The 25,683-nt window shown below is 41.6% G+C and overlaps 1 protein-coding gene across 1 annotated transcript in view; it reads left to right on the plus strand.

The window, feature by feature from the left end:
• Nucleotides 1–9,441: 9,441 nt before the first annotated feature.
• Nucleotides 9,442–25,683, plus strand: part of LOC109908063 (ephrin type-A receptor 2) — a 38,623-nt gene continuing 22,381 nt past the window's right edge. The window contains exons 1-3 of the mRNA XM_020506491.2: nt 9,442–9,586; nt 10,870–10,949; nt 13,004–13,655. Coding sequence (XP_020362080.1) covers nt 9,505–9,586; nt 10,870–10,949; nt 13,004–13,655 — 814 coding nt within the window. The 5' untranslated portion in view covers nt 9,442–9,504. The remainder of the gene's footprint in view (nt 9,587–10,869; nt 10,950–13,003; nt 13,656–25,683) is intronic.

The raw sequence follows: 25,683 nt of genomic DNA on the forward strand, positions 1-25,683 counted from the left end.
GGAGTAGGAGTCCATGTAATCTTATTCATTGTGATCTAAAAGGCTGAACTGATCCTAGATCAGCATTCCTATTCTGAGACACTGTGAATAAGGCCCCTGAAACACAAGTAACAAGCAGATATGTATTACACGATTTCTCATCACCTCTCTTAAGTTCTTGTTTTCTTCTACTGTTTCTTCACAGTCGGTTTGGATGGTAATGAAATGGAATGTGGCTCTGGAGGAACTTGTGGAAGTGATGTCGAGTGTGCTCGTTTCACTTTCAGGGTTTAAATAAAATAGTGTTTTTGTGGTTTTTCAATTCTGTGGATACAGTACAGCCCCCTTCTATTTTGGCAATAACTGTTCCAGAGTTGAAATCCAATATGCCAGTGACAATGTATGAGTGTGAGAGATTGTATCTGTTGGGTTCTTACTGTAGGTAGATGGTGACGCAGGATTAAAGTCACCTCAGGTTATTTTTCATTTTGTCATTCCTCAAGCGGGGTTTTGTGCAGGGCTCATCAGAAAAAGGGTGGGGTGGGATGGTAGTTAAGGGGTTAGGAAGGGTCACCAACATTTACTGGATCGTTGCACCCATGTATTTGTTTATTGCTGGTTGAAAAGTTCCCTTTTTTCTTTCTGCGTCACAATTTGTGGTGACCACTGTGGCATCAAGCACAATCGCAAGTTTAATTTTCTTCTCACATCGCAAGACAGCCAAAGTGTGATTTGATATCACCGTCGCACGATGCTAGGAATTTACTGTAGAAAGTCAGGTGTTTAGTGAATTGACATCAGGGAGGATACAAAAAAACTTGATGTTATTTCATAAAATCAACTCTACCTCTCAAGCTTCCATTCCGATTTACAGTACACTGTGGATTAACCGTGGTTTAGGCAGTTATCATGGACTGGTTTATTGTCTGTTTTTTACGCAAAAATGTGATTTACGCAACAATCGTTACAGACTCACTGGAACACAGTGTTCCGACTAAGATCTTTGGACTCCATAACAGCTTAATCCAACATCCACAACACCACTGGACATGTCTCCTGGGAGGCAACTTGTCTGGTCTTGACACAGCAATACCAAAATATCCATTTGAAATTATGTGTTACTTAACTGTGACTCTTCTCATGGGTTTCACTGAATCACTGCCGTCTCAAACCCATACACTTCACATGCCAACCTTTTCACAGAATTTCATCATTCTGTCTTGTCTTTGAGAAAAGACATACAGGTTTCTCTGCGGTTTGGAACTGGGAGCAGTTGAAAGAGAGCAGACAAGCAGGAACAAGCTTTCTGAGACGGGCTAGAGGAGTGACAAGCTTTGATATGAGCTGCCATTCCAAAGACAGCTGTCATACACACTACTTTCTTCCCCCAGCACTGTCTAACTACCTAAGTCCCATTGACCCTTAATTAGCTTAGCACCCACATGGCTAGCACCCACGACACCTGTTTGTATGCTCGCGCCCCTTTCGCCTCAATGGAAGTTACAGCTGTATTTGGTCACCTAATAGTTGAAATGTACTCTCCGTTTTCACTTGCAGAGCAGCATGAAAAATTGAGTGTGTGTGTGTGTGTGTGTGTGTGTGTGTGTGTGTGTGTGTGTGTGAATTGATACCTCCTCATTTGCAGGTTCTAGCCACACACACTTACCATGTCCTCCTTTGTAACCCTAGCCTTATTTGGCACTATGTTATATACAAGACAGTACACAAGCCTTGTTATGATGAGAAGATGACATGGTTGAAAGACATACAGTATAAACACATCACTTAGCTCAATCAAAAAGGCTCTGAAATATTTTCCCTCTGAGCATTGTCTCATGTTTAATAGTCTTACCAAGTAATGATGTAAGCAAAAATGTTCACCAACCCTGTTTCTCCTAGTCTACATAAGCTCTGTACATAAGACAAATTGCTGTAGAGCAAAAGTGCCACTCTACAACACTACAACCAGTGGTGTAAAGTACTCAAGTAAAAATACTTAGTAGTTTTTTTGGGCATCTGTACTTTACTTTATTATTTATATTTTTGACTACTTTTACTTTTACTCCACTACATTCCCTAAGAAAATAATGTACTTTTTACTCCTTATATTTTCCCTGGCATCCATAAGTACTCATTACATTTTGAATGCTTAGCAAGACAGAAAAATGGTCTAATTCACACACTTATCAAGAGAGCATCCCTAGTCATCGCTACTGCCTCTGATATGGCAGACTTATTAAACACAAATGCTTAGTTTGTAAATTATGTCTGAGTATTGAACTTTGCCCTTGGCTATCCGTAAATTTAAAAAACAAGAAAATTGTGTCATCTTATTTGCTTAATTTAAGACATTTGAATTGATTTATACTTTTACTTTTGATACTTAAGTACATTTAAAACCAAATACTTTTAGACTTTTACTCAAGTAGTATTTTACTAGGTGACTTTTACTTTTACTGGAGTCCTTTTCTTTTATGGCATCTTTACTGGGTTGGGTACTTTTTCCACAACTGACTACAACAACTATCAACACTACAACTTTGTGTCATTCTTACTTTCAGTAACAGTCTTACGTGTATGCACACACACACGCACATGCACACATAGCCATCCGAACACATTATTGACACCACACCCCTTCTTTGCCAGGAAGTGGGTGCCGGTAGCATATGGAGAAGGGTCAGACATGCCTCACATGCCTACTTCAGCAAACTGCAGACCACTATAGGCCTACAGGGGCAACTACAAGGTCAGGTGTTGCCTACCATCATGACATCACTGCTCAGCATCATCAACCATTCAGCCTAGAAACAACCCTAAAGAACCTGGCACTGTAAAAACTACTACATCTCTCTCTTTCTTTTTTCCCATTTTATTTTAGCTAATTCTTTATTTCTCTCTCTCTTTTGGTCTTTCTCTTCTTCTTTCCCTGTCTCGCTCTCTCTCTGTCTTACTCTCTCTCTGTCTCACTCTCTTTCTCTCACACAGACACACAAACAAATGCGTACGCACACACGCACCCACGCACGCACACACACACACGCACACACACTCAAAAAAAGGTAATATGGAACGGAATCCACAGGTTGCTATCAATGAACACCATTCACCCTAAGCCCTCCGGAGTCCATCTCACACATTCTGGATGTGCTTTCTCAAGTGCACTTCCTTCAAGGCATTGTCAAGAATGTCTTCTGACCCCAGTAGTGTCATCTAAAATGTGCAGTTTTATAGCTAATCTCATGCTATTCTACACATTTTGCATTGAGGCTGAGAGAATTTTGCATTTTTAAGCTAATTTCCTGCTATGTCATAAACCCTCAAAGTTCCCAAATGTGGTGAAAATGGCAGACATATTGTTCAAGGAGAAATCCAAAACATTTGGAATGAATGGCAATAATCATAATCCTGATTTGACTTATGCAGGAAAATAAAACAAAGGCATGTGATATATCAAATTGTCTAATGGAATTATTGTCAACCTATTATATGATAGAACATCAGTAATTGTTGCATTTACAACTGGTCTAAGTCCCGTCGCTTATGCGTCCAGAGCCTTGACAGGTGCAGAGAGAAGGTATGCACAAATAGAGAAAGAACTACTGGCGAGCACATACGCGTGCGAAAGGTTTTATCAACAGGTCTACGGACAAGACTTCGAAGTCCACAAAAACAACCACCAACCATTGGTGTCAATCATGTCTAAGCCACTGAATAATTGTCCAATGAGAATCCAGATCATGTTTATCAGACTGCAAAAGTATGATGTGAAGATGATCTATACCCCGAGAAAGTTCATGTTCGCCGCCGACACTCTTTCTCGAGCAGTTGACAAAAAAGAGAGCTTCGACACACAGAAAAACACTGAGATTCAGTGTTCCTATCCATCCTATCCCAGGCCAACACTGGGATAGGATAGCCCGCACAGAAAAACAACTGTCCAAGGAGAATATAGGATTACTGGATGTGCAGAGCAGAGCAGAGCTCACCATTGTGGATGCTGTTGTGTTCAAAGGCAACAAGATTGTCATTCCCATGACACTTTGCAAAGAAATGCCACAGAAAATACACGAGGGCCACTTGGGTAAGGAAAAATGCAAACGACGAGCACGAGAAGTAATATACTGGCCAAAAATGAACCAGGAAATCAGCCAGAACACTGCTTCATGTGAACTGTGTTTGACCTACAGGCCAAAGCAGCAAGCAGAGCTGCTAATGCCTCATCCAGTACCCAACAGACCCTACTACAAAGTTGGAGTTGATCTTTTTGACTGCAATGGCAAAGGTCACATTGTTGTTACCGACTACTACTCAAACTACCCTGAAGTAGCAACACTGCCAACTACCTCCAGCAAAGCTGTAATCACCTACCTGAAATCAGTCTTTGCAAGACATGGGGTTGCGTCTGAAGTGTACTTGGACAATGGCTCGCAGTTCTCAAGTTCCAAATTCCGATCGTCTGCTAACGACTGGGGATTCTGACACAACACCTCCAGCACCAACTACCCAAGGTCCAACGGCTTAGCAGAGAGTTCTCTCAAAATTGTCAAAGGTCTGCACCTCTGCAGAACAGACTATCACCTGCACAAATGTTGATGGCACGTCGCATCAGAATGAATCTACCCATCCATGAGAACTTGCTAACACCCAGAGGTGCTCATAAAGTCAAACTTGTGAAGGAAAAACAGAAACAAAGACAAAAACAGTGACACGACAAAAGTGCATATACTTTCTAGCTGAAGTATATGTTCATTAAAAGTAGTTAACATACACACCGGTTTGTCATTATACAAGGAACAAACATAACATTTCCCAACTCTGGTCCTCGAGTACCCCCAATAGTACACAGTTTCATTGTAGCCATTGACAAACACACCTCATTCAACTCATTGAGGGCTTGATGATTAGTTGACAAGTTGAATCAGGTGTGCTTGTCCAGGGTTACAATAAAGATGTGTACTGTTGGGGGTACTGGAGGACCAGGGTTTGGAAACACTGTAGAATAGTATATCACTGAGAGGATATTGTTCAACCCATACTCACCCTATCAGCCTTTAGAAACCCCACAGACAGTTAGCTCAACATTTTTTACTTTGGTCTCATTGTATTAAAATAATACTTGTCTACTTAGGAACTGAATAGCTGTAAGTTTGACAGGTAATGGGGAACAATGTCAGATACAGAGCCAAAAACAAGGTATCTCGCATAGCCCCGTTATTCTAAAATGTATTAAATTGTACGTTTTTAGACCCCTTTACTTTTTGCACATTTTGTTACGTTACAGCCTTATTCTAAAACTGATTCAATTGCTTTTCCCCCTCCTCAATCTACACACAATATCCTAAATGACAAAGCTAAAACTGAGGGTTCCCAGTGTTGAGGATCAGTGCAGCAGATGTGTTGTTGCCTACTCTTGCCACCTGGGGGTGGCCCATCAGGAAGTCCAGGATCCAGTTGCAGAGGGAGGTGTTTAGTCCCAGGGTCCTTAGCTTAGTGACTGGCCATTATGGTGTTGAACGCTGAGCTGTAGTCAATGAACAGCGTTCTCACATAGGTGTTCCTTTTTTCCAGGTGGGAAAGGGCAGTGTGGAGTGCGATTGAGATTGCGTCATCTGTGGATCTGCTGGGGTGGTATGCGAATTAGAATTGGTCTACGGTATCCGGGAGGATGCTGTTGATGTGAGCCATGACCAGCCTTTCAAAGCACTTCATGGCTAACAACGTGACGCTACGGGGTAGTAATAATTTTGTCAGGTTACCTTCGCTTTCTTGGGCACAGGGACTATGGTGGTCTGCTTGAAACATATTGGTATTACAGACTCAGTCAGAGAGAGAGAGAGGTTGAAAATGTCAGTGAAGACTCTTGCCTGTTGGTCCGCGCATGCTTTGAGTACACGTCCTGGTAATCCATCTGGCCCAGCGGCTTTGTGAATGTTGACCTGTTTAAAGGTCTTGCTCACATTGGCTACCGAGAGCGTTATCACACAGTCATCCAGAACCTCTGGTGCTCTCATGCATGCTTCAGTGTTGCTTGCCTCGAAGCGAGCATAGAAGGCATTTACCTCGTCTGGTAGACTCGTGTCACTGGGCAGCTCGCGGATGGGTTTTCCTTAATCCTGTATTGACGCTTTGCTGTACATTAGAAGTTTTGGAAATGTATGTGAGGATATGATCAATACTGTTCTGCTATAGATATGTTTCAACACAGATCTAAAAGTTGCTTGTACGCGACTGAGAAAAACTGTAATGGAGAAATGCAATCGTCTAAGAGGGATACACTGTGACTCTCACTCACCCCTCTCCCCCTCTCCTCCCTTCATCTCTCTCTATCCCTTGCTTACTCCCTCCACCTCTCTCTCTCTCTCTCTCTCTCTCTCTCTCTCTCTCTCTCTCTCTCTCTCTCTCTCTCTCTCTCTCTCTCTCTCTCTCTCTCTCTCTCTCTCTCTCTCTCTCTCTCTCTCTCTCTCTCTCTCTCTCTCTCTCTCTCTCTGTCTTAAATATATATCTAAAGAGAGAGAGAGCGGAGGGATTTTAGGTTCAAAGCTCACTAATGTGGCATTTCATAAGGCTCAATGCATTCTCCCTGGTGTGAGGGGCTTTGTGAAACCAGAGCCTCAGGGTACGGGGAGTGAGGATTCACACATGGCTGGGAGAGAGGGAGAAGCCCAATTTTTTTCCCGCAGAGTTAGACCCACAGGTGTCTAGGAACATAAAGTCAATAAAATCTTAATGTTCCTAGACAGGTGTGACTCTTGCAAAATCAATGACACACTGTATTGTAATCATCTATTGTGAAGACAGCATTGAAAGAACTCTAAAGCCAAAGATGTGTTTGGGATGGACTCTACCTTTCTTAAAAACTACAAAGAGTCACTCATTGGCCCCATTACTAAGGTCACCAACACATCTATTGGTCTCGGTGTGTTTCCAAGGGTATGGAAGTCGGCCATAATAACGGCCATCTTTAAATCAGGCGACCCTGCTGACGTGAGTAACTACAGGCCCATTAGTATACTACCTGTGGTGTCAAAGGTTGTTGAAAAGTGTGTAGCAGAACAACTGATTGCCCACCTCAACAACAGCCCCTTCACATTACACTCCATGCAGTTTGGCTTCAGAGCGAAACACTCCACAGAAACGGCCAACTGCTTTTTTCTGGAAAATGTGAAGTCCAAGATGGACAAAGGGGGTGCTGTTGGGGCTGTGTTTCTGGACCTAAGGAAGGCTTTTGATACTGTTAACCATGAGATTCTCATCACAAAATTGTCCAAGTTCAACTTTTCCCCTGATGCCTTGAGATGGATGAAATCATACCTTGAAGGCAGAACTCAGTGTGTCAGAGTGAGCAATGAGCTGTCGCCCACTCGTAGCTATGATGTGGGCTTGCCCCAAGGGTCAATACTGGGGCCCCTCCTGTTCAGCCTGTACATTAAAGATCTGCCTTCTGTCTGTACTGGGTCTGAAGTTCAAATGTATGCAGATGATACAGTGATATATGTGCATGCAATGAGCAAACAACAAGCTGCACAAGAACTCACTACTGTAATGGTCCAGGTTACAAAGTGGCTCAGTGACTCGTGTTTGCATCTCAATGTGAAAAAAACTGTTTGCATGTTCTTCACAAAGAGGGCAACAGATGCTACTGAGCCAGATGTCTATGTGTCAGGGGAGAAGTATCCGATTTTAAGTACCTTGGCATCATAGTTGATTCCAACCTCTCTTTTAAAAAGCATGTGAAAAAGGTAATTCAAATAACCAAATTCAATCTAGCTCATTTCCGATTTATACGAAATTGTTTGACTACAGAGGTAGCAAAACTGTACTTCAAATCTATGATACTCCCCCACTTAACATACTGCTTGACTAGTTGGGCCCAAGCTTGCTGTACAACATTAAAACCTATTCAGTCTGTCTACAAACAGGCTCTCAAAGTGCTTGATAGGAAGCCCAATAGCCATCATCATTGTCACATCCTTAGAAAGCATGAGCTCTTGAGTTGGGAAAATCTTGTGCAATACACCGACGCATGTCTTGTATTCAAGATCCTTAATGGCCTGGCTCCCCCTCCACTCAATATTTTTGTTAAACAGAAAACCCAGACATATGGCAGCAGATCCACAAGGTCTGCCATGAGAGGTGACTGTATAGTTCCCCTAAGGAAAAGCACCTTTAGTAAATCTGCATTCTCTGTGAGAGCTTCCCATGTCTGGAATACACTGCCATCAGACACACATAACTGCACCACATATCACACTTTCACAAAATGCTTGAAGACATGGCTAAAGGTCAATCAGATTTGTGAACATGGTCCCTAGCTGTGTGTTGCCGCTCTCCATGTTGTCTGTTGTCTGTAGCTTGTGAGGTGTGGAAATACTTTGTTGCTTTTATGAATTTTGTCTTGCTGCTTTTTGTTTTATGTTGCTCTGTCTGTATGCTACGTCTTGCTTGTCCTATGTTGCTCTGTCTGTATGCTATGTCCTGCTTGTCCTATGTTGCTCTGTCTGTATGCTATGTCTTGCTTGTCATATGTTGCTATGTCTTCCTTGTTCTATGTTGCTATTGTCTATATTGTAATTGTTTTTAATAACCTGCCCAGGGACTGCGGTTGAAAATTAGCCGGCTGGCTAAAACCGGCACTTTTACTGAAACGTTGATTAATGTGCACTGTCCCTGTAAAAATAAAAATAAACTCAAACTCAAACTCAAAGGTAAATATCTACCCAGAAAATCTAACAGGTTCACAAAGTATTCAGGAGTTTTTTAGTGAAACCATGGTTTAAAAAACTACAAGATACAGTTAAAAAAAAATCCATATTAAATGCATAGTATTCTCACACATATCACACACATAATCATAGTTACACTGTACAATAAATAATGAAAGTAGACAGAGCTTGACTCTCAAATTCCTTTGCAAAGTAGTTGCTAGGTGATGGATTCTTTAATCCTCTATATTCATACATACCAGCACACCCTCCCACACCCCATAATCCATACTCCAACCTCTCTATCTCTCCCCCTGAGAATACAGATTATGTTCTACTTCACTAATATTGACCAAGGGGATGGTATTTCAAATTCTAAAGACCATATGTAAAATGATTTGCCATTTCTCTTGACTTTGTGGAGTAATTGTGTTTGTGTCACACTGCTTCAGAATCTAGAATATGAATAGGAAAACAATCTTGTTTATTTACTTTTGTCATGAGTTTCACGCAGTAATCTTCTTATTTTGTAGACAGAGAAAGAAACATAAAAAAGTAAATAGGCCACATTTTTAAAATATATCTGCTTTTGCTTGTGGCTCAGGCAAATTATTGAGGCCATCAAAGCGTAATGCCAATGCCACTTCCCTGTTTGCCACACCCCCTCCCTATAAGGAATTGATGACATTCCAACAGGCGGGGGTTGATGACCTCCTCATTTGTGAATGATGCTTCCGCGAGCTCAGCGTTCAGTTGAGCAACTAATGTGAGTGTTGAAGTATCCCAACCTAGCCTAGAAATAAGAAGAACACTTTCCCAAATGGATCCCCGTGGAATTAAGCTCTTGTTGTTTTCCTATGTATTTATTAGCTTTATATTTATTACACTGCAAACTAAAGAAGGTAAGCGAAGTACTACTTTTACAAATATAATTTCTCCTCTTGCAACAAGTCTATCCTCCTATGCCCAGGTTGTGGGACCACGAGGAAGTTGAACGTATAAAAGCGCAGCGCAAGAACACACTGACACAATAACGCAACTTGTAGAAATGTTTGGTTTTTGTTGTTGCATTTTGACCACAAAGTAAAAAAATGAAATACATTCGATTATCAGCTGTCTATCTCTGATCACTTTATCAAGATGAGGTTGGAATTTTGAATTTACAGATTGTCTCTAGATCAATAAGGTTGCAGTATGACATTGTATGAACATATTAAATATAGCACAGACTCTTAGACAAAAAAAGACTATGCTACTTTGTCCTACACTGAAATAAAATGATCAGATTCTTTTCCCCAAAAAAAATATTAAGTGGAGATTTCTTTCGATATTTTTTCAAAAGGAATTAAAAAACGATTTCACACTTGTCAGTGCAAGGTAGCCTAACAACTACATATGGGAGACATGGATAATTATCTGCATGGCTGGGCTGAACATTCATGTCTGTTACTACTTAGTGCACGCTGAATGATAGAATATACTAACTTTATCATCTATTTCATCAAGTTAATAACTACACCCTAAGCTTCCTTTTTATTTTTAAGTCACTGAGATATGCCTATGTTTAAGTCTCAATTTAGGAAGTGTAAGGGAATACAAAGTTAAATGAAGTAAATATTAGAGTGGCAATTATAATACCAAGAAGCAAATGAACTTCAAAGTGTACTTGTCCCAGCTCTCTCTGTTACAGCAATCACATTAAGACAAGATTACATCAAGAATAGTCTGATGGGTGACAATATTAGTTTATCACTTGTGAATTATATATTATCACTTGTGTATGATGTCCAGCAATAAGAAACAATGCCCTTTGCGACTTTTTCGAATCATAGTCGCACACCTCATGTAGCCTAGCCCATATGTTTTAATAAGCTTTTTATCACAACTAAAGTGGCCAAATACCATCTTAAAATGAAGCACATTAATCTGCTTTACATGGGGTGTAGAGCCTAACTGGCATATATTAGCAGCGCACGAGTTTCAAGTTTGGGGAAGATACCATAAAAATGCACCCTTTTATAATAATAGTATTACATGCATAATTGCATTTGCGGTCACTTTTGATAATGGTGTTTTCTGCTAATGGAACATTTGCGCTTATAGCCTACTACCATGTGCGCATTGCTGCGCTTCACTAAGTAAAGTGGTTGAATTAGACTTAATTTTGACTTTTTCCCTTGTGCAGAGGTGCTGTTGGATATGAGGGCATCAGGGAGTGAGCTAGGCTGGCTGACCGGGCCATATGAACAAGGAGACAAGCAAGGGGTAAGTATCCATCCACTCTTTTCTATGCCCTGTTCCTGTACTCTTCTCTTTGGGGAAGTAGGGCTGGAGTAGCACATGATATGCCATGTCTCACCTTCACACTACTTTCACAACTCTTATTTGCCAGTATCTGCCTTTACAACTTGGTGCTCAAGTACAAATGTTAGTCATTGTAATGTCAAGTTAAATATGTGAAAGGGTCATATTATTCTAATGGGGGTTGGGTTTTAGTGCGTATCATGTCTGGACTCTCCAAGGGAGAGACAGACTGGAGAAAATGGCAGTTATAGCAAGCGTGGTAGAGAATACTTGTGGTTTTAAGTCCCTCGCTTCAGAATTGTATGTAAGGGTGCAATTAACTTAAGTTTGGAGCATATGGTACCTTTTGGGGAAAATTTGATGTTGCGAGTTAAGTTATCTGTCGTTTCCCATAAGTAGAAAATGGGTTGTCTTTCATCACAGTAAAACAGATTGTTTTTTTTCTTATCGTTTGCTTTTGTGTCATGCGTGCTTGGGCCCAATTTTGTGTCATTAACATTTGAGTGGTCATTCAGTTGCATGCAAATAATTACAAGTTGGTCTCTTTGATGGGTTGATGACTCAAAGGCAAATTTGGGCATGCTGAACATACATAATCCTATCTTAAAATTCCTCAAAATAGTGTCTTCAATTGTGTACTAACAGTTATGTTGAATTTCACCTGGCACAATCTTGCTGAAGTTCAACTACTGTATAGACCAGGAAGATAAAGTTAATTGAAAGCCTGAATAGTTGTTATTTTACAATATTTTATGTTTTTATAGCACTTAATTGTAGACCAAATTGACACGTATCAAGATAATTATGATATCATGTATTATAATTCAAAATGTTTCTACCACGTTTGAATCACCCATTAAAACATTTTGTAATAGTTTTATGGAGCTGCTTGCTCTCGTGTTGCATGTCTCCATTTATATGTGATGCCACACAGTCAGCCAACAAAGCACATTCCTTTAATAAATAGCATAGTGGAATCATGCAGAGAACAAACCACAGGCTCAGCCACCCGTGGGGCCAAATGTATTTGAGCCTCCACTATTACGCTGAAGCATGTTAGAAGTAGGGCTGTTGCGGTGACCGTATTACCGCCACACCGTTTAGTCATGGTAATTAGGCTTCTCTAAATTAAGCATATAGGAGTACCTATTTCTTTGTTAACCGCTCAACACAGAATAGCCGCATGTGCACACTCCCTCAAATCGCTTAGAGAAAATATATATTTTTTTTTATACAGGTTTGTTCAATTGTATCCTTCATACTATAAAATAATGCCATGGAATTATAAACAACTCTTGTCTGCTAAATCTACTAGTCTAGCCCACAGCCATTTGGCATAACCACATCAGGACCTAACATAAGGACAACTCGGAGTATGCTATTCTTTTCTTCTGAAATGAACTACATTTCTTCATATCATGCTTCTTTAGACCGGTCTAAAATAAATAAAGGATTTATTATGAAGGTGTAGGCTAAATTACATGGATTTATTCAACTTTTTTGTGTGGAAGCCAGGAGATGCTAAATGTGTTTGTTAATTAACAGTCAATTACCGTGAGACCAACAGGTATTTGCTTGACAATCCCTGGCTGATGAAATTTCGTGACCGCCACAGCCCTAGTTGGAAGACTTCTCACTAAAATGTCTAACTGCTGTGGCAGCAAGAGTTGGATACATGGCTCAACATCTTGCTTAAGATGCCTCATTGTTGACAGGCCTCAGGGGTATTTCAATAGTATTGTAAAATCAGTGGGCTTCATTCCTTCGCTAAGACCTCTGGACTTTTCTCGCCACTTATGTCTTGATATGTTCCTTTGGGGTCTCCCTCACTCACTTTCCCTTTGCCTCCAGGGTTAAAATCACAAATCAAGGCACCCCCATTAGAATTTAAGATGTCAACATGGGCAGTAGGGAACCCCCAATAAGCATTGAACATTTTAACTTTGCTCAAAATGTATCCCACAGAGTAAGTGTTTGACTGAATCCCTGATAGTCTGTCTGTGTGGTTGTTTCAGTGGGAGGTGGTCCAGAGGAGTCTCAACGGCTCACAGTTCTATACCTACTCGGTGTGTAACGTGGGCGAGCGTGAGCAGGACAACTGGCTGCGCACCACCTTCATCCAGCGCCGCCCGTCAGCCTCTAGAGTCTTTGTGGAGCTGCAGTTCATCGTGCGTGACTGCAACTCGTTCGACGGCTCATCGCTTACCTGCAAGGAGACCTTCAACCTGTTCTCCTCTGAGTCGGACGCTGATATCGGCACCAACTTCCGCAAGGGCCAGTTCAAGAAGGTGGCAACCATCGCACCCGACGAGATCACCAGCCGCAATGAGCTGCACATCAACACAGAGACGCGGGTGGTGGAGAGCCTCAGCAGGAAAGGGTTCTACCTTGCCTTCCAAGACATCGGGGCCTGTGTGGCGCTGCTCTCTGTTAGGGTCTACTACAAGACCTGCCCGGCCACTGTCAAAAGCCTGGCAGCCTTCCCCGAAACAGTGGCAGGGGGGGGGGAGAACCAGGCCCTGAGGGAGGTGGCGGGGGCCTGCGTAGAGAATGCTGTGAGCGAGGAGACGCCCCGCATCTACTGCACAGTGGATGGAGAGTGGGTGGTGCCCGTCGGACAGTGCCAATGCAGGCCTGGCTACGAGGCCGTCAACGGCACATGCCGAGGTAAGGTGTATGTTCCTTTGTTGGCTGGTGGTCTGAGAATCTTTCCTCTCTCGCATCATGGATTCTAATGCTGTGTATGTGTGTGGGGGCTTGTGAGTGTGAGTTATGTTTTTTAAATTTGTGTTGGCTATAAAAAATGCAAATATTTAAAAGGCAATTCCACAGTAACATAATGATGCTGAGACTCTGATTTTTCACTAGAATTTTTTTTTAAACAATTTCCACAGAATTTTATAAAACACATTTACTTAAAGAACAGTGCAAATGCAAAGTTTGGTAACAGAATGACGGAACAAACAGCACAAACAGTCATTCTGTTCCCAAACTTTGCATCTGCACTGTTCTTCATGTAAATGCATTTATGCTACATTTTTTGTGGAAATTGTTCAATGTCATCATTGTGCATATTTGGCTGGTTTGTTTAACTTTGCAATCATTTGTTTTTGTTTGACATGCATTTTAAAGTGGAAAATCTGATTCTCGGCATCATTCCATAACTGAAAAGTGTTTGCGGTCACCCACTCTTGTTAGTAGCCATTTTTATCAGGACCTTTGGCCCTTGTAAGCTAGTATCCTGCTAATGTATTGTCATTCATTCTCTTATCTTAAATACTCATACATAGTCTTACCTGGGCTTTGTAGTCATGTTGCCACCATGTTGCATTCAAGTCCTCATCAGAGGCCCTCTAGTCTACATCTCCTCAGTCCTGCCAAAATGACAGATGTTGCTCAAAGACTGGAGAGGCAGAAGCCACTCTGAAACTGTACTGGTGGTGTATTGACTTCTGCAAGGTAAGATGAGGGTAGAGAGGTGGAGGAGAGAAAGCCACTCTGGTTATCAATTCAATTTCAATTCAATTTCAGTTCTCTGTCTTTCTTTGTTACATGCATCAGAGAAATTGTCATTCCTTAAGTCATTGGGCATTCCTTCTCTCCCTCTCTCTCTCATATCTGCTGTAAGAGACTAGGTTTCACCATGTGAGTGTTTTTGTGTGTGACTGCAGCAGGGTGAGAGAGAGCGAGCATGTTGGCATGCTCAGGCCTGTTAGGAGCTGTTCCGCGATGTGGCAAACTCCCATCACTGGAACATTAAGCATGTTGCTACACCACTGATTTTGGGAGACACACACACAATCTGTTTCCCCTCCATTGGTAGTGTGTGTGTGTGTGTGTGAGATTTTTTTTTTTTACGTGAGGAATGTAAAGGTAGGAGAACAATGAGGTGCAGTGTTGAGCTGTAGGCACTGGCTCCTCTCGCCCTCCCCTTCCCATTCTCCACTGCATTCCTGTTCCATTTACTCCCAGATTACTGCAGGTCTGAGGAATTCCCTATGGAAAACTCCTGGCCTGTGTCAAAATAGGACCCTATTCCCTAATATAGTGCACTACTTTTGACCACAGCCCTATACATAGGGAATAGGATGCCATTTGGGACGCACTCCTGCTCCCACCTTACAAAAAAAATGGATTGAGGCTGAATACAGGTTGAATACAGAAAGCTACCGTGTAAGGTGAAAGTGAATGAGCTTGGCATTAGGAGTGGAAACATACACAGATAAAACTGTGCATACAGTACATCAAATGCACACGCAAAGACATACACACACACACCCTCTTCCCCCCCCATGCAGTGTGTTCCAGTTGACTCACTGTTGACATTGACAGTTTTCTTCCTTAAAGGGTAGGTAGCATAAATGTAATCACATGTAACATATGGATTAGCATTAGAATGCGCATCAAAAGTCCCAATGCAAAGTTACACTTCACTTTTTGAGTTATTACATAAAACTGATCAGAATGCTGAAGTTATGCTGGAAAAACATGTGCGTGGTGTGACGTAATATGGATAACCTGGCAAGCCAGACTATTCCCTATAATATAAACTCCAACAGAAATAATTTCTAATTAAACAAATCGTTTGCACTCAAATGTTCTGCCTATTTGCAAGCTACTACTTTATGAATGTATTGTTACATATCAGCTTGCAAGGTTGCTAGCCAACTAGCCTACTTACGTTAGGCCTACCAGCCTGCTAACATTACGTTAGCACTGCGTGAGTCGGCCAGTTGCTATCGACACCTAGCTTACAGCTATATTAAAGTAAACCAAAGTGTCCTAAATGCATAACGCCATCTAACCAATTATCAAATAATGTTACCAGTACATGCCGTTATCTTAGCTAGCAAGCAAGCCATCCTCCTAAAGTTTATTTTAGCCTGCCTGCTAGCCAACCACCACATTCAACATAGCTGAGTAGTAAGCCAGACAACAACTAGTCTAGCACAGGCTGGAACCCACAGAACACAACAACAAAAATTGCCATCAGATAAAAAGTAGAGAGAGCAGAGACTTACCAATTGACGCTAAATTAGCTACCTAAGTTAAAGAGCCAATGAGAGGCCTTCAGAGGGAGCGGCCGTTTCACCAGCCGAGGGAGAGTCAGCTAATCCACATTGAATTTAACCGGTTTATCTCCATCACTGCAGACTCTCGCGATGTACCAGTAGGTCGGTAGGAAATAGAGGTTGCAGGCTTCACGCTCGGCACAGCACCTGGTTTCAGTCAGTCTCATTCCAAAACCGAATAAACCGGTCCCACTTCAAAGCTAGCTTCTCATTTCTGAGTTGTAACTCCGTCCTTGTGGATATTATGGCAATATGTGGGTATTACTGCACTAGCTACGGATGACGGAAAACTACTACAATGCTCGCTTGACTACCACTACTAAACGCACAGGAGAAGAGATCTTTCGGAAGAAGTTATATGGTTTCTTTGTAGATTTTCACCAGCACCAACACTTGGTTTGGAATGTAATTACATGCTAGCATAGCGAGTAGCTAACGTTAGCCAGCTGGAACTAGCTAGGTAGCACCGGTTCTCCATATGATGTTGAGAAATAGTGCATTGTGGGTAGTTCTGAAGCTATCCGGAAATAAGTTAAGAAATATGTAAAAATTCTCAAACCACTGTGTACACTAAACAAAAATATAAATGCAACATGCAAAAATTTCAAAGATTTTACTGAGTTACAATTCATATAAGGACATTTGTCAATTGAAATTAATTAATTAGGCCCTAATATATGGATTTCACATGACAGGGAATACCTTAAAATAAAAACAGTTTATCTGGTGTGGCCATCATTTGCATCATGCAGCCGGACACATCTTCTTCGCATAGAATTGATCAGGCTGTTGATTGTGCCCTGTTGAATGTTGTCCCACTCCTCTACAATGGATTTGTGAAGTTGTTTGGTATTGGCAGGAACTAGAACACGCTGTCGTACACGTCGATCCCGAGCATCCCCAACATGCTCAGTGGGTGACATGTCTGCTGAGTATGGAGGCTATGGAAGAACTGGGACGTTTTCAGCTTCCAGGAATTGTGTACGGGGCTTTGCGACATGGGGCTGTGCATTATCGTACTGAAACATATGGTGATGGTGGCGGATGTATGGCACAACAATGGGCCTCTGGATCACTTCACGGTATCTCTCTGCAATCAAATGGCCTTTGATAAAATGCAATTGTGTTTGTTGTCCATAGCTTATGCCTGCCTATACCATAACCCACCGCCACCATGAGGCACTCTGTTCACGTTGACATTCACGTTGACAAAGCAAACTGCTTTCCCCCACAAAGCCATCTGCCCTGTACAGTTAAAACTGGGATTCATCCGTGAAGAGCACACTTGTCTGGCATACCAGTGGCCATCGAAGGTGAGCATTTGCCCACTGAAGTCAGTTACGATGATAAACTGCAGTCAGGTCAACACCCGGGTCAGGATGACGAGCACGCAGATGAGTTTCCCTGAGATGGTTTCTGACAGTTTTTGCAGAAATTCTTCGGTTGTGCAAACCCACAGTTTCATCAGCTGTCCAGGTGGCTGGTCTCAGATGATCCCGCAGGTGAAGAAGCCAGATGTGGAGGTCCTGGTCTGGCATGGTTAAACCTGGTCAGTGGTTGTGAGACCAGTTGGACATACTGGCAAATTCTATAAAATGACAGTGGCTTATAGTAGATAATTGAATGTTAATTTATCTGGCAACAGCTCTGATGGACATTCCTGCAGTCAGCATGGCAATTGCAAACTCCCTCAACTTGAGAAATCTGTGACATTGTGTTGTGTGACAAAACTGCACATTTTCGAGTTGCCTTTTATTGTCCCCAGTACAAGGTGCACCCGTGTAATGGTAATGCTGTTCAATTAGCTCACTAACAGGGATGTAAATACATTTGTGCACAAAATTAAGAAATAAGCTTTTTGTGGATATGGAATATTTCTGGGATCTTTTAATTTCAGCTCATGAACCATGAGACCAACACTTTACGTGATACGTTTATATTTTTGTTCAGTATAGTTATAGGTTACCAGATCGTGACTACAACTAAGTCTTTGACCACACTGTGTTGAGTAAAAACTCATGCTTCCTACCCTCTAAGAATGCCTTTCTTTACACATAATCTTTGCTGGCAGAAAGGAACACAAACTTTGTGTTACCACACAAAGACACACATTTGACCTGGCTGCTCCTTGGATTGTGTCGAGCTGACCGTGCCCACACCCTGTCACCCACATTAAAGCCATATGCACACTCATCCCAGAGCTGGGCAAATATGTCTTAAGGCCAACTTGATCTGCGTTCCAAATGGCATCCTATTCCCTATGAACTGTACTACTTTTGACCAGGGCCATTTGAGACGCACACTCAGTATCTAAATGCTCTTGTTTACACACAGTCTGAATGTTGTTGAGCTCTTTTTTTTGTCTGTGGGAAAAATCCTGAGGGAACCAGTAAATTAGTTCTGTTAAGGTTATTTTCTCCCAAAGGAGGATTTCCCTTTTTCAGTAATCTAGGCCTAGTTTTCCTCTCCACTAAACTGATGTCGGTGACTAAGTTGAAGCTGCATGACTGTGCCTGCCGTGTGGTGAATGACTTTATGGGTAGTAATTGACTTGGGTGTGTGTGCTTTATGTGCAGTAACTACTGGTTCTGCCTGCGTCTTTGTCTTCCTGCCCTCATTTCTTTTGCTCGTTCTATTTTCTTTTTTCTCTCTCGTAATCTCTTTTATTGCTCCCAGGCTCCCCCCCCCCCTTTCTAATCTCCATTTTCCAACTCTCCTGTAAGTTTTATGATCAAAAGTAACATTATTACTGACTATTCCCTCATGGAACCAGCTACAAGACAACATTTTTCTATTGCTCTCTGGATGATGAAGATATTATTATGGTTGGTCTGTGTGCATCTACTGAATGTGACACAAATTGAATCGCAACATCCCGTTTCACACGACCCAGATGTGACTATTTAGACTCTGTGGTGTTCTGTGTATGCCAGTAAATAAAACAAGTATGTTTTGCTTATTTGACAACTGTCTCCAAAAATAATAAACAGACGCTACATTTGAAAAGTATCCCTGATCTGTGTACCGTAGTTTGGTGGGGATCCACATACTGTACATCACAGGAGGCTGCTGAGGGCAGAATCAAATCAAATTTAGCAGATGTTATTGCAGGTGTAGCGAAATGCTTGTGTTCCTAGCTCCAACAGTGCAGTAGTATTGAAAACGATTCACAACAATACACATGTGTAAAAGAACAGAATTAAGAAATATATAAATATTAGATTGAGCAATGTTGGAGTGGCTTTGACTAAAATACAGTATATACATATAAGATGTGAAAACATTATTTAAATAATATTAAAGTGGCCAGTGATTCCAAGTCTATGTATATAGGGCAGCAGGGTTGTGGAAGCCGGCTAGTGATGGCTATTTAACAGTCTGATGGCCCTAAGACGGAAGCTGTTTTTCAGTCTCTCGGTCCCAGCTTTGATGCACCTGTACTGACCTCGCCTTCTGGATGATAGTTGGTGTGAACAGGCCGTGGCTTGGGTAGTTGATGTCCTTGATGATCTTTTTGACCTACCTGTGACATCGGGTGCTGTCGGCGTCCTGGAGGGCAGGTAGTTTGCCCCCGGTGATGCGTTGAGCAGACCGCACAGGAAAGACCTGCGGTTGCGGGCGGTGCAGTTTGCCTTACCAGGCAGTGATACAGCCCGACATTATGCTCTCAATTGTGCATCTGTAATAGTTTGCTGGTCTTAGGGGCCAAGACAAATTTAGCTGAAGAGGTGCTGTTGCTCCTCCTTCACCACACTGTGTGGGTGGACCATTACTACAAGCCCTCAGTCCAGCCTCTCTCAGCCTATAGCGGACAGTCTGATGGAGGGATTGTACATTCCTGGTGTAATTCAGGCAGTTGTTGTTGCCATCCTGTACCGCAGGCGTGATGTTCGGATGTACCGATCCTGTGCAGGTGTTGTTACACGTGGTCTGCCACTGCGAGGACCATCAGCTGTCCGTCCTGTCTCCCTGTAGCGCTGTCTTAGGTGTCTCACAGTACGGACATTGCAATTTATTTCCCTGGCCACATCTGCAGTCCTCATGCCTCCTTGCAGCATGCCTAAGGCACGTTCACGCAGATGAGCACGGACCCTGGGCATCTTTCTTTTGGTGTTTTTCAGAGTCAGTAGAAAGACCTCTTTGGTGTCCTAAGTTTTCATAAGTGTGACCTTAATTGCCTACCGTCTGTAAGCTGTTAGTGTCTTAACAACTGTTCCACAGGTGCATGTTCTTTAATTGTTTATGGGTTATTGAATAAGCATGGGACACAGTGTTTAATCCCTTTATAATGAAGATCTATGACGTTATTTGGATTTTTAGAAATTATCTTTGAAAGACAGGGTCCTGAAAAAGGGCTGTTTCTTTTTTTGCTTAGTTTACGTATTCCTCTTGTCCAAATGGAATAGGGCAGTGTGCAGTGTGATGGCGATTGCATCGTCTGTGGATCTATTGGGGCGGTAAGTGAAGTGGATCTAACATATCAAGGAAGGTAGAGGTGATATGATCCTTAACTAGCCTCTCAAAGCACTTCATGAAAGTTATATTCTTGGTAGTAATGCTGGGGATATCCAAAAGTAATTTCCAGTTGTATGCAATAATACAAAAATCTTTCTGGCCTAATAATGTAAGAAATATCACACAGAAAAATGAAATACTGCTGCTTAGGAGCTAGAAGCAGAGCTGCCATATCTGTTGGCACCGTCTCATATCGGCTCATAATAATGGCCGGAATAGAGCAAATGTAATGGCATCAAACACCTGGAAACCATGTATTTCAGACTATTCTGCTCCAGTCATTAACACGAGCCCATTCTCCCCAATTAAGGTGCCACCAACCTCCTGTGCTGTACATGCAGCAAAAACAGTTGCCGTTCTTCACATATTGGACAAGAAACGTCCACATTTTGTCCAGATAAAATGTCAACTGAAATGTAAAAACGTTTTAATGTTCTGAATATGTCTACTGGGATCACAGCATTGATATGACACAGGTGATAGTGAATACTTGACAAAAAGAGAGGATTCACCCCAGTTTACTCCCAAGAGAGTCATTATGAAGAGCGGAACAATTGTTATTTTGGTGCAACATATCAGCAGTGCAGTCTGGTGCTGGAACCAACTTGTTTATTGTAATCAGAAAGAAACATCTCTGGGACTGGTTTGTGACATTTTGTTCTTTATCAGATGGGGTGCATAGGCCTACAGTGTTACATATACTATTTTCCGCTCCATGGAATCCATAGCTTAAGAGGAGTCATCATTATGGATACTGTGGATTTACTTGGCCTATGATTGCATTGTGTTGATAGTCAAAGAAATCCTCATTAAGGGCTATTTTTGGACTTTCAGCAGATGTTCATATCAGTCTTTATTTTTTAACCTTTGAAAATGGGGAGGTTTCAGGAGATTGACTGTGATTACATTGAATATGTTTCTGTGATCTTGTGCCAAGTTGATATCGACCTCTCAAACTGAGGTTCAGAGTGTGGGCTAGATAATGGAGGGACTCTGAGTAAATTGCCTCATCAGTGTCATGCGCTATCATGGGGAAGCTCCATTTGGAATAAATGTAGGACCCATCATTATTCCTAAAAAAATTCAAGGCATAGTGGCCAATATTTATCTAAATTGTGAATTATAAATATGTTTCACTGATGCTGTTGAATTAGTGCATTTGAATTGATGGCGCAAGTTTAGCCTTTGCTTTTACATGAATTCAATAGGCCTATAAGGTGTGGTTACAATGTCACATGTCAAATCCTATTGATTTTAGGATCCAGCGGTATGTACAGTTAAAGGGGCAATCAGCAGTTAAAATCGACATTCATGTCATCGGCAACATGTCAACTTTGCTCATGAGGCATTTATAAGCTTTTAGTCTTCAATGGGTACATATCATTAATTCCAAAAATGGATGTAGCAAATGCAGATTGCCCCATTTTAAAAATCTTTCCTATTTAAATGAGAAGGGTTAGTGTTAGAAACTCATTGGCAGTACATAATATGGCATAATAGCATTTGCTAGTCATGATAATGAGTAAAGATGGCTCTTCTCTGTGCATATGTAGGCCATAGATTGATATAGGTCTACTTTTTCATATTGCTGACAGTACAACAGTAGAGTAACTTAAAAGGCAGCTCCGCCACTTAACATTTGGGTTGTTATTATGAAGTATTTAGTGATGTCCTACATAGTTTTAGTGTAATTTTATGATTTCATGTCTTACTGTTTAGTGATGAGCAAAACCTGGAAATTGCTTCTGACATTTTCAAGTAGGATCCCTGAGATGATTAATAAAATAAATTATTATTTTGACTGTTATTTCAGCGATCTATATAACCAGTCTGTAGTTTTTGGGTTCATATTGAACTGCTACAGTGCATTCGTAAAGTATTCAGACTGCTTGACTTTTTCTATATTTTCCTATGTTACAGCCTTATTCTAAAATGGATTAAATCATTTTTTCTCTCTTTAATCTACCCACAATACCCCATAATGACAAAGCAAAAACTGTTTTTTTGTTTGTTTTTTATTTGCAAATGTATAAAAAATAAACGGATAAAATGTACATAAGTATTCAGATCCTTTACTCAGTACTTTGTTAAAGCACCTTTGGCAGTGATTACAGCCTCAAGTCTTCTTGGGTATGACGCTACAAGCTTGGCACACCTGTATTTGGGGAATTTCTTCCATTCTTCTCTGCAGATCCTCTCAAGCTTTGTCAGGTTGGATGGGGAGCGTCGCTGCACAGCTATTTTCAAGTCTCTCCAGAGATGTTCGATCGGGTTCAAGTCCGGGCTCTGGCTGGGCCACTCAAGAACATTGAGACTTGTCCCGAAGCCACTCCTGTGTTGTCTTGGCTGTGTGCTTAAGGTTGTTGTCTCGTTCGAAGGTGAATTTTTGCCCCTGTCTGAGGTTCTGAGTGCTCTGGAGAAGGTTTTCATCAAGGATCTCTGTTTACTTTGCTCCGTTCATATTTCCCTCAATCCTAGTCTCCCAGTCCCTGCCGCTGAAAAACATCCCCATAGCATGATGCTTCTACCACCGTGCTTCACCGTAGGGATGGTGCCAGGTTTCCTCCAGACGTGACGCTTGGCATTCAGGCCACAGAGTTCAATCTTGGTTTCATCAGACCAGAGAATCTTGTTTCTCATGGTCTGAGAGTTCTTTAGATGCCTTTTGGCAATCTCCAAGCGGGCTGTCATGTGCCTTTTTTGCTGAGGAGTGGCTTCCGTCTGGCCACTCTACCATAAAGGCCTGCTTGGTGGAGTGCTGCAGAGATGGTTGTCCTTCTGGAAGGTTCTCCCAACTCCACAGAGGAACTCTGGAGCTCTGTCAGAGTGACCATCGGGTTCTTGTTCAGCTCCCTGAACAAGGCCCTTCTCTCCCAATTGCTCAGTTTGGCCGGGCGGACAGCTCTAGGAAATCTTGGTGGTTCCAAACTTCTTCCATTCAAGAATGATGGCAGCCACTGTGTTCTTGGTGACCTTCAATGCTGCAGAATTGTTTTGTTACCCTTCCCCAGATCTGTGCCTCAACACAGTCCTGTCTCGGAGCTCTACGGACAATTCCTTCGACCTCATGGCTTGGTTTTTGCTCTGATATGCACTGTCAACTGTGGGACCTTTTTATATAGGCAGGGGTGTGCCTTTCCAAATTATGTACAATCAATTGAATTTACCACAGGTGGACTCCAAGTTGTAGCAACATCTCAAGGATGATCAATGGAAACAGGATGCACCTGATCTCAATTTTGAGTCTCATATCAAAGGGTCTGAAGTTTCTGTAAATAAGGTTTTTCTGTTATTACATTTTTTTAATACATTTGCAAACATTTCTAAAAACCTGTTTTCACTTTGTCATTATGGGGTATTTTGTGTAGATTGATTTTTTTATTTTATTTTTGCCATGTTAGATTAAGGCTGTAAAGTAACAAAATGTGGGGGAAAAGTCAAGGGGTCTGAATACTTTCCGAAGGCACTGCAAGTGATGTTCTTGGTCCCAATCGATCAACACAAGCCTTTGCGGCCCATTTAAACTGAACATGATAAGTACCTCATATCATTTAGCGCTGTTTTTGTTTTTTAACTCAAATTTGCTTGTTTTTTTCGCTTTGTCGTTATGGGGTATTGTGTGTAGATTGAGGAAAATGTTTCATTTAATCCATTTTGGAAGAAGGCTGTAAGAAAATGTGGAAAGGGGGAGGGGTCTGAATATTTTCCGAATGCACTGTATATGGTGCTCTGGTTGTCTTCCTCTAACATCTGTAAAAAATATATATTTTCAATGGACGCTCAATAACCTATAGAATGATATTTATAGTTGGCTTATTCCATTTTTTTTCTGTTCAAGACTCACGCTCCCATGATTCCATTCTTCGAAAACCACTCCCACCATCACCGCCAAAGTTGCAGCTCTGGCAGCCATTGCTCCCTTCCAAATAGCCTATATTTGTGTATATTATATATTTTCATTAGTTCCAATAGGTCTACAGTTTTGTTGCTTGGGCAATTGTTAAGGCTGTTATTGTTTAACACTTTTTAATTTTTAAGATGCAGCAGGGTTAGCTACTTAGCTAGCTAGCCTTGCTAATGTTAGCACCAAAGATAAGGGTTTCAATCATGAAAGACTAGGATTTTGTAGTGATTTCATAATAAATGTTGAGTTCTAACAGGACTATACGTTAAGATCGTCGCTAAGATTAAACTGCTGTTATTGTTGCAAACACTATTTCGGATGTAGCACTAGCGTGCTAGCAAACCATCAGACTAACCTATAGTTAGCATTCGTTAGCATCTAGATTATAATTTATTTTTGAGTGTAATGCAATGGATTGGTGACAATGACATTTGGATATATTTGGCAAGATATTCATGCAAGCATTATATTATTACAACCCAAAAGTAATGTGAAATGCACTCATAAGTTATGACATAAGCTTTGTCTAGGCTTGCTAGCCATAAGATAACTGCAGACAGGGTGGAGCATTGCATCCTGGGAGGTGAAATGGACTCTGGGAATTGGACTATACTGTAGATGAGGACAATGTAGAAGTAAAGAAAAATGAGGTATCGTGCAGTATGACTGACAAAAACGCTAAATTAAATGTCTATCAAATCTTACAGTAGTGCATATATACCAACAGCATAATAACTGGTTATAAAGTGGTGGAATTGTCCTTTAAACAAAACAAAGAACAATAAACATTTGGTGTCTGTGTTGAATTTGTATGAGTCAAAGACATTTGTCCCATTATTCTACCAGTATCCAGCCATATAAGTACTCCCAGGTGCCACATAGCTCCATTTCCAGGGCAGGTTTTGGGTGCATATTTCCTCTGTATGGCATTCCTGTGCAACGTGGTGGTGGTGGGGCCGTGGAGATTTGTGTATTGTGCTGCTGGTGTGTGAGCTCAGCCCCCCCCCCCCCCCCCCCCGGACAGGACGGGCTCCAGCGGAAACCGGACGCCACCTAATCCGCAGCCACTCTCCATTGTTTTCCATTGTTGCCCGCAGTCACTCCTTTTTCACCCCACCGATTATAAGTAATTTTGTTTATTGGTTCATTTGGCCTCTCTTAACAGGAAGTAGACATGTTGTTGGAATTCAGCATGTACTGCCAC

The sequence above is a fragment of the Oncorhynchus kisutch genome, linkage group LG17 (assembly GCF_002021735.2).
Source record: "Oncorhynchus kisutch isolate 150728-3 linkage group LG17, Okis_V2, whole genome shotgun sequence".
NCBI lineage: Eukaryota > Metazoa > Chordata > Actinopteri > Salmoniformes > Salmonidae > Oncorhynchus > Oncorhynchus kisutch.